At 45.2% G+C, this 14643-nt stretch overlaps 1 protein-coding gene across 1 annotated transcript in view; it reads right to left on the reverse strand.

Moving 5' to 3' along the window:
* The window catches only part of OSBP2 (oxysterol binding protein 2), a 253027-nt gene that overhangs the window by 180545 nt on the left and 57839 nt on the right, over positions 1–14643 (reverse strand). The window contains 1 exon segment of the mRNA XM_011979048.1: positions 10653–10861. Coding sequence (XP_011834438.1) covers positions 10653–10861 — 209 coding nt within the window.

Here is a 14643-nt window from a genome sequence, read left to right on the forward strand (position 1 = left end):
CACCACTGCACTCCAGCCTGGGTGACAGTGTGGACTCCATATTAAAATAAATAAATAAATAAAAATAGGCTGGGTGTGGAGGCTCATGGCTGTAATCCCAGCACTTTGGGAGGCAGAGGTGGGTGGATCATTTGAGGTCAGGAATTCGAGACCAACCTGATCAACATGGTAAAACCCTGCCTTTACTAAAAATACAAAAATCAGCCAGGTGTGGCAGCGGGTGCCTGTAGTCCCAGCTGCAGACTGAGGCAGGAGAATCACTTGAACCCAAGAGATGGAGGTTGCAGTAAACCAAGATCACACCACTGCACTCCAGCCTGGGTGATAGATCAAGACTCCATCTCAAAATATAAATAAATAAAAATAAAAATGACAGCAGATGGCAGTGAAGAAAATATCCAGGGTCCTATAATGGAGATGTCTCAATAGAGAGGAACAGCTTAAAGTACTTTGAGGTGACATTAGGCTGAGCTCTGAAGATGGGACACCAGTCAGATGTGTTCTAGGCAGAGATACCAGGAAGTACAAAGGCCCTGAAGCAGAACTGAACCCAGTGGGCGGGGCAGAGAGGAGCAGGAAAGGAGCTGCCAGCAGGGGCCTGATCACAGAGGGCCTTACCTCCGAGGTGAGGAAGAGCTTGGATTTTACCCAACGAGCACCAGCAAGCCACCTAAGATAATTTTGGGTGTGTGTGGATGTAAACATACATAACGTTTACCATTTTAATCATTTTATTTTTATTATTTTTAGGGACAAGGCATTGCTCTGTTACCCAGACTGGAGTACAGTGGCGTGAACGTGGTTCAGTGCAACCTCAAACTTCTGGGCTCAAGCAATCCTCTTGCCTCAGCCTCCCAAAGTGTTGGAATTACAGGCATGTGCCACCATGTCTGGCCCATTTTAAAGTGATATTTAGTACGTTCATAACGTGCAACCACCACCTCTGTCTAGTTACACAATATTTTCATTACCCCAAAAAGAAATCCTGTACCCATTAAGCTGTCACTTCCTATCTCCCCCTAGTTCCTACCAACCACTAGTCTGCTTTCTATCACTATGGATTTACCTGTTCTGGATATTTTGTATAAATGGAATCACACAATATGTGGGTGTTCTGTGTCTGGCTTTTTTCACTTACCATAATGTTGTCAAGGTTCATCCATGTTGTAGCATGTGTCAGTGCTTCATTCCTTTTCATGACTGAATAATACTCCATTGTATGGATATACCACATTTTCTTTATCCATTCACCCATTAATGGGCATGTGGGTTCTTCGCACCTTTTGGCTATTGTGAATAGTGCTGCTATGATTGTTCGTGTATAAGTTCTTGTTTGAGCACCTGATTTCAATTATTTTTTGGTATAGACCCAGAAGTGGAATTGCTGGGCCACAGGGGCAATTCTATTTAATTTATTGAGAAAATGCCAAACTATTTCCACAGTGGCTGTATCATTTTACATTTCCACCAGCAATGTATATGGGTTCCAATGTCTCCACTCTCTTGCCAACATTTGTTACTTTTCTTTTTTGATGTTGTTATTTTCCATCCTAATGGGTGTGAAGTGTTTTTTGGATTTGCATTTCCTCAATAACTAATAATGTTGATTCTCTTTTCATGGATTTGTTAGCTTCTTTGGAGATGTGTCTGTTCAAGTACCTTGCCTTGTTTGGTGGGGGGGCGGGTTGGGGGAAGACAGGGTCTGGCTCTGTCACCCAGGCTACAGTGCAGTGGCACAATCTCAGCCTCTGCCTCCTGGGCTCAAGCCATCCTCCCACCTCAGCTTCCTGAGTAGCTGGGACTACAGCTATGTGCCACCACACTGGCTATTTTTGTTGTTGTTGTTTGGTTGGTTGTTTTTTATGTAGAGATGAGGTTTTGCCATGTTGCCCAGGCTGGTCTCGAACTCCTGAGCTCAAGTGATCCACTCAGTTCAGCCTCCCAAAGTGCTGGGATTATAGGCATGAGCCACCACACCCAGCCATGTGTCCACTATTTTATTTTATTATTATTTTGAGACCTAGTCTTGCTCTGTTGCCTAGGCTGGAGTGCAGTGGTGTGATTTTGGCTCACTGCAACCTCTGCCTCCCAGGTTCAAGTGATTCTCCTGCCTCAGCCTTCCAAGTAGCTGGGATTACAGGCACCCACCACCACACCCAGCTAATTTTTGCATTTTTAGTAGAGACGGGGTTTCACCATGTTGGCCAGGCTGGTCTAGAAGTCCTGATCTCAAGTGATCCACCCACCTCAGCCTCCCAAAGTGCTGGGATTACAGGAGTGAGCCACCGCGCCTGGCCTGCTCATTTTTTTAAATACGTAATTTTTCTTTTAGGTGTTGAGTTGTAAGAATCCTTTATATATTCTGGATGCTAAACCTTTATTAAATATATGATTTGCATATATTTTCTCCCATTCTGTGAGCTATCTTTTCCTTTTCTTGATAGTGTCTTTGATGTACAAAATTTTTAAATTTTGATGAAGTCCAATTTATCCATCTTTTTTCTTAGCTGCTTTTGTTTTTAGTGTCATATCTAAAAACTTATTGCTGGCCGAGTGCGGTGGCACACGTCTGTAGTCCCAGCACTTTGGGAGGTCGAGGTGGGCGGATCACTTGAGCTCAGGAATTTGAGACCAGCCTGGCCAATGGGGCAAAACCCTGTCTCTTCTAAAAATACAAAAATTAGCTGGCCTGGTATCTCGTTCCTGTGGTCCCAGATACTCAGGAGGCTGAGGCAGGAGAATCACTTGAGCCTGAGAGGCGAAGGCTGCAGTGAGCTGAGATCTCACCACTGCACTCCAGCCTGGTTGACAGAGTGAGATCCTGTCTTAAGTAAATAAACAAATAAATAAAAATTAAAAATAAAAACTTATTGTCAAATCCAAGGTTTTGAAAATTTACTCCTCTTTTTTCTTTCTAAGAGTTTTGTTAGTTTAACTCTTATATTTAGGTCTTTGATTCATTTTGAGTTCTTTTTTTTTTTTTTTTTTTTTGATGGAGTCTTGCTCTGTCATCCAGTCTGGAGTGCAGCAACACAATCTTGGTTCACTGCAACCTCTGTCTCCCAGGTTCAAGCAATTTTCCTGCCTCTGCCTCCTGAGTAGCTGGGACTATAGGTGTGCACCACCACACTTGACTGATTTTTGTATATTTAGTAGAGATGGGGTTTCACCATGTTGGCCAGGCTGGTCTCAAACTTCTGACCTCAGGTTATCCACCTGCCTCAGCCTTCCAAAGTGCTGGGATTACAGGTGTGAGCCACCATGCCTAACAGATTTTGAGTTAATTTTTGTATATGGTGGTGGGGACAGGGGGGAGTCCAACTTCATTATTTTGTATGTGGATATCCAATCATTTCTGTATCATTTGCTGAAGAGAGAGTCCTTTCCCTATTAAATGATCTTGGTACTCTTGCTGAAAATCCATTGGTTAGAGATGTATGGGTTTATTTCTGGACTCTCAATTCTATTCCATTGATCTGTATGTCTATCTTTACTCAAGTACCACATTGTCTTGACTACTACAGCCCTTAGCAAGTTTCAAAAGTGGAGTCTTCCAACTCTGTTCTTTTTCAAGATTGTTTTGACAATTTGGGGGTCCTCTGAAATTAATTCCATATGAATTTTAGAATAAACGCTTCCGTCTCTGCAAAACAGGGTCAGTGGATTTTGATAGGGATCACATTGATTCTACGGATTGCTTAGGCAGTTCACCATGTTAATAATATTATGTCTTTCAATCCATGAACATGGAATGTCTTTCCATTTTAAAGGTCTTTTTTTTTTTCTTTTTTTTTCTCTTTTTTTTTCACCAATATGTTTTAGTTTCAGTTTCCTTTTCACGTCCTTGGTTAAATTTATTCCTAAGTATTTTAAATTTTGATGCTATTTATTTATTTATTATTTTTTATTTTTGGAGACGGAGTCTTGCTCTGTCGCCCAGGCTGGAGTGCAGTGGTGCGATCTCAGCTCCCTGCAACCTCTGCCTCCCAGGTTCAAGCAATTCTCCTGCCTCAGCCTCCTGAGTAGCTGGGATTACAGGTACATGCCGCCACACCTGGCTAAGTTTTTGTATTTTAGTAGAGAGGGGGTTTCACCATGTTGCTCAGGCAGGCCTCGAACTCCTGAGCTCAGGCAATCTGCCCATCTCAGCCTCCCAAAGTGCTAGGATTACAGGCATGAGCCACTGTACCCGAACTTTGATGCTATTTAAATGAAACTGTTTTCTTCATTTCCTTTTTGGGTTATTATTTACAACTATGTAGAAATACAAGTATATAGAAAACCCTACACCTTTGCCGAATTCATTTATTAACTCTAATAGTTTCTCTTTTTTTTGTAGGTTCTTTGAGTTTTTGTATACATACGATCATATGTGTGCCAATAAAGTAAGTTTTACTTTTTCCATTCCAAATTTTCCTTTTGTTTATTTTTCTTGTCTAATTGTTCAGTCTAGAACTTCCAGTAGAATGTTGAACAGCTTTGGGGAACTGGGCATCCTTGACTTGTTCCTGATCTTAGGGAGGAAATTTTCATTCTTTCGTCATCAAGTATGATGTTAGCTGTGGGTTTTTCATAAATGCCCTTTATCATGTTGCTAAAGTTGCCTTCTATTCCTAGCTTGCTGAGTGTGTTCATCATGAAAGGGTGTTGAATATTTGTCAGATCTTTTCTCTGTATCAGTTGAGATGGCCACATGTGGCTTTTTTTACACTCAATCAAATTGGTGTACTACATTGATTGTGTTTTGGTTGTTGTTGAACTACACTTCCACTCCTGGGGTAAGTCCCACTTGGTCATGGTATATAATCCCTTTAAATATGCTAATGGATTTTGTTTGCCAGTATTTTGTTGAGGGATTTTGCAGCTATATTCATAAAGGATAATGGTTTATAGTTTTCTTTTCTTGTGATGTCTTTGTGTGGCTTTCAGGGCTGGCCTCATAAAATAAATTATTAAGTGTTTCATCCTCAGGCCGGGCGCGGTGGCTCGTGCCTGTAATCCCAGCACTTTGGGAGGCCAAGGCGGGCAGATCATCTGAGGTCAGGAGTTCGAGACCAGCCTGGCTAACATGGTGAAACTTTGTTTTTACTAAAAATACACAAAATTAGCCGGTTATGATGGTATGCACCTGTAATCCCAGCTACTCGGGAGGCTGAGGCAGGAGAATCGCTTGAACCTGGGAGGCAGAGGTTGTAGTGAGCCGAGATTGCTCCATTGCACTCCAGCTTGGGCAACAAGAGCGAAACTCCATCTCAAAAAAATAAAAAAATAAAGAAGTGTTTCATCCTCTTCAATTTTTTGGAAAAATTTTAAGAAGAATTGGTATAATTTTTTTTTCTTTTTTTTTTTTTTTTGAGATAGGGTCTCACTCTGCTGCTCAGGCTGAAGTGCAGTGGTGCAGTGGTGAAATCATGACTCACTGCAGCCTCAACCTCTGGGGGTCAAGCAATCCTCCCACCTCAAGCTCCCATGTAGCTGGGACTACAGGCAGGTACTATCATGCCTGGCTAGTTTTCATTTTTCAAATTTTTATAAAGAAAGGGTCTCACTATGTTGCCCAGGTTAGTGTCAAACTCCTGGGCTCAATTGATCTTCCCTCCTAGGCCTCCCAAAGTGCTGGAATTACAGACGTGACCACCAGGCCCAGCCTTGCAAGTTCTTTAAATGTTTGGTAGAATTCACCCAATTAAGCCATCTGGTCTTGGACTTTCCTTAGTTTCAAGATCTTTGATTACAGATTCAATGACCTCTTCATTGCAGGTCTGTTAAGATACTTTATTTCTTCTTTGCTCAGTTTTTGTGACTTGAGTGTTTCTAAGTTTGTCCATTTGCATCCAGGTTATCTAATTTGTTGGCATAAATCGTTCGTTATAATCCTTTTCATCCTGTTCTTGTAAGAACCCTTTTCATTTCTGTAAAGTCATGTTCCCACTTTCATTTCTGATTTCAGTAATTCAAGTCTTCTCTTTTTTTCTTAGTCTAGCTAAAGGTTTGCTAATTATGTCAGTCTTTTCAAAGAACCAACTTGTGCTTTCATTCATTCTCTCTACTGGTTTTTCTATTCTCTATTTCATTTACTCTAACTCTAATTTTTTTTTTTTTTTGAGTCAGAGTCTCACTTTGTTGCCCAGGCTGGAGCACAGTTACAGCTCGCTGCAACCTCTGCCTCCCCGGTTCAAGCAATTCTCCTGCCTCAGCCTCCCAAGTGGCTGGGATTACAGGTGTCTGCTACCACGTCCATCTAATTTAGTAGAAATAGGGTTTAAGCATGTTGGCCAGGCTGGTCTCAAACTCCTGACCTCAGGTGATCCGCCCACCTTGGCCTCCCAAAGTGCTGGGATTACAGGCGTGAGCCACCATGCCAAGCACAACTTCAATCTGTATTGTTTCCTTCCCTCTGCTAGCTTTGAGTTTAGTTTGTTCTTTACCTACTTCCTTCAGGTATAAAATTTGGTTTTTCATTTGAGATTTATTTTCCTTATTTTAAACATATACTTTTAGAGCCATACTTTTTTTTCTTTTTGTATTTTTTCTGGCACATAAATGAGGAATAGATAGAGCTATACATTTCTCTCTGGGCACTGCTTTTTCTGCATTCCAAAATTTTGGTATATTGTGTTCTTGTTTTCATTTATCTCAATGTATTTTCAAATTTCCCTTGTGACTTCATCTTTGATCCACTAGTTGTTTAAGAGTATGTTGTTTAACTTCCATGTATTTCTGCATTTTCTAGTGTTACCTCTGTTATTGATTCCTACCTTCATTCCACTGTGGTCCGAAAAGATACTTCATATAATCTCAATCTTTTAAAAAATTATTGAGACTTGTTTTGTGGCCTAACATATGGTCTATCCTGAAAAATGTTCCATGTGTACTTGAAAAGAAATTATATTCTGCTGCTGTTGAGTATTTTGTATATGCCTGCTAAGTCTAGTTGGTTTATAGCACCTAAGAGTTGATTTGTTTGTTTGTTTTGAGACAGAGTCTCACTCTGTTGCCCAGGCTGGAGTGCAGTGGTGTGATCTCAGCTCACGGCAACCTCTGCCTCCCAGGTTCAAGCGATTCCCCTGCCTCAGCCTCCCGAGTAGCTGGGACTACAGGCATGCACCACCATACCTGGCTAATTTTTGTATTTTTAGCAGAGACGGGGTTTCACCATGTTGGCCAGGCTGGTCTCGAACTCCTGATAGATATCCAGGTAGGAGGGGATTGCACTTGGATTAGGGCATGGCAAAAGAGCTGGGGAGTAGCAGGTGATTTCAAGAGATAAGTAGAAGTAGGAAGTAGGCTTCCAGCAGGATGAGACAGGGTCCTCAGTTCAGGAAAAGAAAACAGGCCCCAGGATAACCCACAGTGGCCTGCCTAAAGTGCTATCTGTGTCCTTGACCCAGCTGGCCACCATCAGCCAGGCCCAAGGAGAGCGACATTAGGCCATCTTCTTTCATTCAAGGCTGCCCCAAGCTGACTCCAAGACAGGCAAAAAGTTACAAACCACAACTCTCTGACATCAGCCTGAGAGCTCAGAGAGGAGGACCTTGCCTTTAACAGAAAGCCAACAAAAGGGCTATTTTCCAAGACATAACCAGGTGGTCCCAATCTTTCTACAAACACGGAGTAGCCGCCTGAAGGCTTTTCCTTCACAAACATGCTTCATTCGTGCGCCAAAAAGCCAACAAGAGAGCAATCCTACCTTGAGTGGTACCTGGATGTTTGTTTCTGTCCTGTGGCCTTGCCCAGAAGGCTGCGCTCTTGGCACATGTGCTGCATCTCATACAATGAGGGAAGCTGAGGCTAAGGTTACTCCCTCAGGGGTCCCTTCTCCTTTAGATGAAGTCTGGGCTAGCAGTCTCTAGCACTGCCAGCTGAGTTAACAAGCACTTCCCTGCTCCCTGCTCTCACCCCCCGACCCCACCAATTGCAAAAACCCCTCGCATTGGCTGTCGTAGGAAAACTGTTCCAGGATGACTAATCCCATGACTGCCACCTGCTGCGTTATTTTCAAGAAGTTCCTAAAAAATAAGGCAATTTGGCCGGGCGCGGTGGCTCAAGCCTGTGATCCCAGCACTTTGGGAGGCCGAGGCGGGCGGATCACGAGGTCAGGAGATCGAGACCTCCTGGCTAACACGGTGAAACCCCATCTCTACTAAAAAATACAAAAAACTAGCCGGGCGAAGTGGCGGGTGCCTGTGGTCCCAGCTACTCGGGAGGCTGAGGCAGGAGAATGGCGTAAACCCGGGAGGCGGAGCTTGCAGTGAGCTGAGATCCGGCCACTGCACTCCAGCCTGGGCGACAGAGCCAGACTCAGTCTCAAAAAAAAAAAATAAAAATAAAAATAAGGCAATTTATCATTTATTTATTTATTTATTTATACTTAGAAAAGCAAAACCAAGAAGAGGAAGCTAGATCTCTAGTGGGCATCCTCACTTGGCCAGTACGAGTGCCCTGAGCCCAGCTGTGCCACCAGCCACAGCTTTTGCCACAGTGGCTTCCCACAGGCACACAAACTGACACCACGGGTCCTTCTGGGGGTCCCAACACAGCCCATGTCTGAGATGGTCTCACCTGCCTCCTTCACTCGGTAACGGAGTGGTACCTTGGGGACCTCCTGTCAAACTCAGCATCATTGCTGACGCACAAGAGCTACATGAGTGCTGACCTCAGGGAGAACAGTCACCAAGCAGGTAGCCCATGCTCCAAATGAGTGAGACAAAAGAGAAAGCCAGACTGGTTTTCAGTGCCCTTTAATATTCACTGAGACCCTAGAGCTGGGGGACAGACCCCAACGTGGGAGACAGGGATGGGGCGTAAAGCCCAACATCACTAGCCCCTCTCATCCTGCTGAATGCCGAGCTCCTTCCACAGGACTCACCATCTCCCCACCCAGTCTCCAAGATAGTCCGGGAGAGCAGGGGCTGTGCCCCCTTCTCACCTGGAGCTCTGCCTCCCCAGACAAACACATAGGTCTGTGGAATATACCATTCCGCTAATGACTTCAGAACGATCACAGCTGCGTGTGTAGACACATTTTTTTCAACATCAGAAACATTTACTGTAGCTCTGGCCAGGCAGGGCTGTGGGAGGTGTGTGTCCTCACACACTCCTGTTAACATTCCATGGTACAACCCCTGTGGAAGGCAGTTTGCCAATACCTTGCACAATTACAAATGTACACGCCCATTGACCTAGCAAGCCGGCTTCCTGGAACATAAATTTCATTTATACTTATATGTGCATGAAATGAAGTACTTGCAAAGGTTACTCACGGCAGCACAGTATGTCATAACAAAATAAGGAAAACAACCCAAATGCTCATCAACAAGCTATAGGTTAAATAAACTATGGTCCACCCATACAATGAAATACTACATTGTCATAAGAACAAAGAGGAAGCTTTTTACATATTGACAGGGAAATTTTCCAAGACATATTGCTAAATGGAAAATAAGGTGGTGAATGCAGTTATTCTGAAATAAGTACCTATTTGAATATATACGTAAAGATACACGTATCTCTGGTTGCCTCTGGGTAGGAGAATGGGGTGGGTGACTGGGAACCAGGAGTCAAAGACAGACCTCACTGCACAGGCTTTCGAAGCTGTTGGTTTATGAGTCATGTTAAAACATTTTTTTTTTTTGAGACGGTGTCTTGCCCTGGTGCAATCTCAGCTCACTGCAACCTCCGCCTCCTGAGTTCAAGCAATTCTCCTGCCTCAGCCTCCTGAGTAGCTGGTATTACAGGCACACGCCACCACGCCCAGCTAACTTTTTGTATCTTCGGGGTTTCACCATGTTGGCTAGGCTGGTCTCAAACTCCTGACCTCATGATCTACCTGCCTCAGCCTCCCAAAATGCTGGGATTACAGGCATGTGCCACCACGCCTGGCCAAACATTACATATTTAAAAAATAAATTTATTGGCCAGGCGTGGTGGCTCACACCTGTAATCCCAGTACTTTGTGAGGCCGAAGTGGGCATATCACCTGAGGTCAGGAATTTGGCCAACATGATGAAACCCTGTCTGTATTAAAAATACAAAAATTAGCTGGGCATGGTGGCGTGCGCCTATAATCCCAGCTACTTGGAAGGCTAAGGCAGGATAATTGCTTGAACATGGAAGGCAGAGGTTGCAGTGAGCCGAGATCACGCCACTGTACGCCAGCCTGGGTGACAGAGTGAGACTCTGTCTCAAAAAATAAAATAAATTTATTAAAGTAAAAAATAAAATGTCTTGCTCAGGACATCTGAGCTGGCCTCCCTAATAAGCAAAGGCAGCAGCTTTGGCTAAATGGTTTCACTCTCCACTATGGGGGAACCTAGGGAAAAGGCTGGCTTGAGGCACACACTGACAGCTGCTTCTGGACCTGACCCCTGCAGCATCTGAAGGGTCTGCTGAAGTCCTGACTAGCGCAAAGGAAGGCACACACAGTTCCTGCTCATCAAAAACATTTCCATGCCAAGAACTGCTGGCCAGACAGAATGGCTGAGCCTCTCACTGCTGACGATACACAGAACATGCACGCACCTTGACCTTCCAGATTGATCCGGGCTGGCCTGGGTCTCCTGGCCACCACTGGCCACCAGCTGCTTGCAATTCCCACTTCCTCCACTCATGACACCACCATATACACACCCGCTGTCCCAAGCGCTCACTACCTGAATGAGTGTTCATCACGCGGACAGCCTTGGCCTTGGCCAGCTCCAGGGCGGTGATCCACTGCTGCCGGTCCACCTCTGAGCCGGCCTTGAGGTGGTAGCTCCTGGCCCCACTGGTCAGCAAGATACCACAAGAGTCCTCTGTGTCAATGTGCGCGGTGGACAGGTTGATGGTTCCACGGCACGTGTGGGCCATTTCACCCTGATTTCTGTAGGATGTAAGAGAAGGAACGGGGTGAGGCTCCTAGTCTCAATGGCTCCAGACTAAAGAAACCCTCCAGGCAAATCTTCAGAATCTCAGACCCTCAGAGCTGGGAGAAGCCCTGGAGTCAAAGTTGGGAGATAATGCCTGTTGGAACTGCCTGGTCATGGCTTGGGTAAAGGGGACTTTAAGACCACAACTGCTCTCTGTGGGGAGTGGCAGAGGGACGGGGGCCTGCATCGGTGCCACGTGTGCAGGGAGTGTCTGGTGTAGTCTAAAGCCTCGCAGACACCAGGAAATGGCAGAGTGACTGCCCAGGGTCTCTCAAGACAGATCAGCCTTCGGTCTCTGTGCTAAACTCTTTTCATTAAGTCTTAGAACCACGGAGTTGGGGCCAGGCGCGGTGGCTCACACCTGTAATCCCAGCACTTTGGGAGACCAAGGAGGGTGGATCACTTGAGGTCAGGAGCCAACAAGGTGAAACCCCGTTTCTACTAAAAATGAAACTGCCTTTGCAAAATTATGACTGACACAGTGAAAGAGATCTAACTTAACCAACTCTATCTTGCTTCTAATCTCCAAGCTCTTTGTTCATTCCTGGGCATAGGCTGAACTAACTAACTTTGAGATAAACTTAGTTTGTAGTTTACAGTTTTTTGTTTTGTTTTGTTTTTGTTTTTGTTTTTTTTTGTTTGTTTGTTTGTTTTTTGCGATGGAGTTTCACTCTTGTTGTCCAGGCTGGAGTGCAGTGGCGTGATCCTGGCTCACCGCAACCTCCGCCTCCTGGGTTCTAGTGATTCTCCTGCCTCAGCCTCCCGAGTAGCAGGAATTACAGGCATGCGCCACCACGCCTGGCTAATTTTTTGTATTTTTAGTAGAGACAGGGTTTCTCCATGTTGGTCAGGCTGGTCTTGAACTCCCAACCTCAGGTGATCCGCCCGCCTTGGCCTCCCAAATTTGCTGTGATTACAGGCATGAGCCACCACGCCTAGCTTGTAGTTTACAGTTTAAACAAAGATGAGAACAGCCCTTTCCCAAAGCAGACCTCCTTCTCGCCTGGGGACTAGAGTAACATTAGCCACAGGATTAGAAATTATTGCTTAGGAGTCATACATTTGGAGGCTATAAGATTCTGACCCTCCCTAAACTGCTCCTAAGAGCAGTGCTTGAGATATTTTGCAAACCCTGCACTTGATGGATCAGCTGGCACCACCCACAGATAAACTGACTCGTCTGATCTTGTGGCCCCCACCTAGGAACTGACTCAGTACAAGAAGACAGCTTTGACTAACTATAATTTCATTCCTGACCAATCAGTACTCCTGGTTCACTGGTTCCCCCACCACCCACCAAGTTATCCTTAAAAACTCTGCTCCCCTCTGTTGGGTGCAGTGGCTCCACCTGTAATCCCAACACTTTGGGAGGCCGAGATGGTTGGATCACCTGAGGTTGAGACCAGCCTGGCCAACGTGGTGAAATCCCATCTCTACTAAAAATACAAAAATTAGCTGGGCATGGTGGCGCTTGCCTGTAATCCCAGCTACTTGGGAGGCTGAAGCAGGAGAACTGCTTAAACCAGGACGGGGGAGGCAGAGGTTGCAGTGAGCTGAGATCGCACCACTGCACTCCAACCTGGGCTACAGAGTGGAACTCTTTCTCAAAAACAAATAAAACAGAACGAAAACTTTGCTCCCCAATGCTCAGGGAGACAAACTTGAATAATAATAAAACTGTCTCGCGCACAGCAGGCTCTGTGTGAATTACTCTTTCTCTATTGCAATTCCCCTTTCTTGATGAATCGGCTCTGTCTAGGCAGTGGGCAAGGTGAACCCCTTGGGCAGTTACAAAATTACAAAAATTAGCTGGGCGTGGTAGCATGCACCTGTAGTCCCAGCTACTTGGGAGGCTGGGGCAGGAGAATCACTCGAACCCGGGAGGTGGAGATTGCAGTGAGCCAAAATGGTGCCACTGCACTCCAGCCTGGGTGACCGAGCGAGACTCCATCTCAAAACAAAACAAAAAAAGAGAACTACGGAGTTGGAGCAGGTTGGGATCCTGCCACTAAAACTGAAATTGGAGGCCCAGAGCCTGAGGGGGCAGATGGAGAGGCATCTCCTGCTGGGAGGCACCTGGGACCACTGTCTCCCCGATGCTGTCCTTTTGTTCTATCATGAGATCTACAGAGCAAGGATACCCCATTTCCTGGCTCTACATGGATTAGTTGAAGGCACTGGTTGAGCAAACACAGTACAACCTCATGACAAGGGACTGGGCCCTCTGCTAGTTATAAGACGATGGAGTTAATGGTATCAAAATAAGGACAGGGTAGGTGACTAAAGTGTATGCCATTTCCAGTTACAATTAATGTCAGAAAATGGAGATCCAACTATCTTGACTGGACCTAACTCACTCCTTAGACACTTGAAGGAAATTCAGAACCCCTATGACATAATAAACCTTTTCCCATGTAGGGCATTAGAAAAGGAAGAGTGATTGGCCAGCATTTAATACGTCCAGTGGTAGGAGCTCATTTGGTAATTTTCTGCTACCTTTTAATGCGAATTTATTTTCCCTGGCAGCTCATCATCTGTCATTTTTTTTATTCTTCTATCAGTTCTAAAGTCAAATGACTCGACACTCAATCAGACATTTGTCAGCTGGGCGCAGTGGCTCACTCCTGTAATCCCAGCACTTTGGGAGGAGGAGGCGGATGGATCACTCGCAGTCAGGAGATTGTGACCAGCCTGGCCAACATGGTGAAACCCCATCTCTGCTGAAAAATACAAAAATTAGCCGGGTATGGTGGTGGGTGCCTGTAGTCCCAGCTACTCGGGAGGCTGAGGCAGGAGAATCGCTTGAACCTGGGAGGTGGAGCTTGCAAGGAGCCAAGATGGCACCATTGCACTCCAGCCTGGGCGACAAGAGCGAAACTTCGTCTTAAAGGAAAAAAAAAAAAAAGACATTTGTCTTTTTTTGAATAGCGATTGTCTTTTCCGATTCCCTTGTGCTTTGGGCACATTCCTTAGAGAAGATGACACGCAGCTGAAGGAAAGCCCAACTCTTAGCTGCTGGTATGTTTTGCTCGAAGGAAAGTCACTCTAATTTAGAAAACGGGCGAAGCTGGGCATGCCTGTTGGAAGCCTGACATTTTCAGATTTAAGGACATTTTAGGCTAGAAATTGTTCAGGTGTTAGTGTAGTGACTCACCAAAAATGACATTATGGCTTAGCTCAGAAATAAGAGGCGGATGGGCAGTGTTCTAGAGATAGAGAGCAGCAGGGGCAAAGCCCACGAGGCAAGCAGCAGTTCTCAGCTTCCAAGGAATAGAAAGAAAGGTCCTTTGGCCAGAGTGCCGAGAACAAGAGAGCAGATGAGGGAAAAATGAAGCAAGAAAATCAGGCAGGTGGGTAAGCATATTTCTAAAAAAAAAAAAAAAAAAAGGAAAAGAAAACAAGTCAGGGACTCAATTCAGTACCTTGTAGGCTACGTTGTTTTAGAGTCTCAGCCGTGCACGGTGGCTCACGCCTGTAATCCCAGCACTTTGGGAGGCCAAGGTGGAGAGATCACGAGGTCAGGAGTTTGAGACCAGCCTGGCTAACATAGTGAAACCCTGTCTCTACTAAAAATACAAAAATTAGCTGGGCATGGTTGTGCATGCCTGTAGTCCCAGTTATTCAGGAGGCTGAGGCAGGAGAATCGTTTGAACCCTGGAGGCGGAGGTTGTGGTGAGCCGAGATCGTGCCACTGCACTCCAGCCTGGGCAACAGAGCGAGACTCCATCTCAAAAAA

The sequence above is a fragment of the Mandrillus leucophaeus genome, unplaced genomic scaffold (genome assembly GCF_000951045.1).
Source record: "Mandrillus leucophaeus isolate KB7577 unplaced genomic scaffold, Mleu.le_1.0 Scaffold2, whole genome shotgun sequence".
NCBI classification, from domain to species: Eukaryota; Metazoa; Chordata; class Mammalia; order Primates; family Cercopithecidae; genus Mandrillus; species Mandrillus leucophaeus.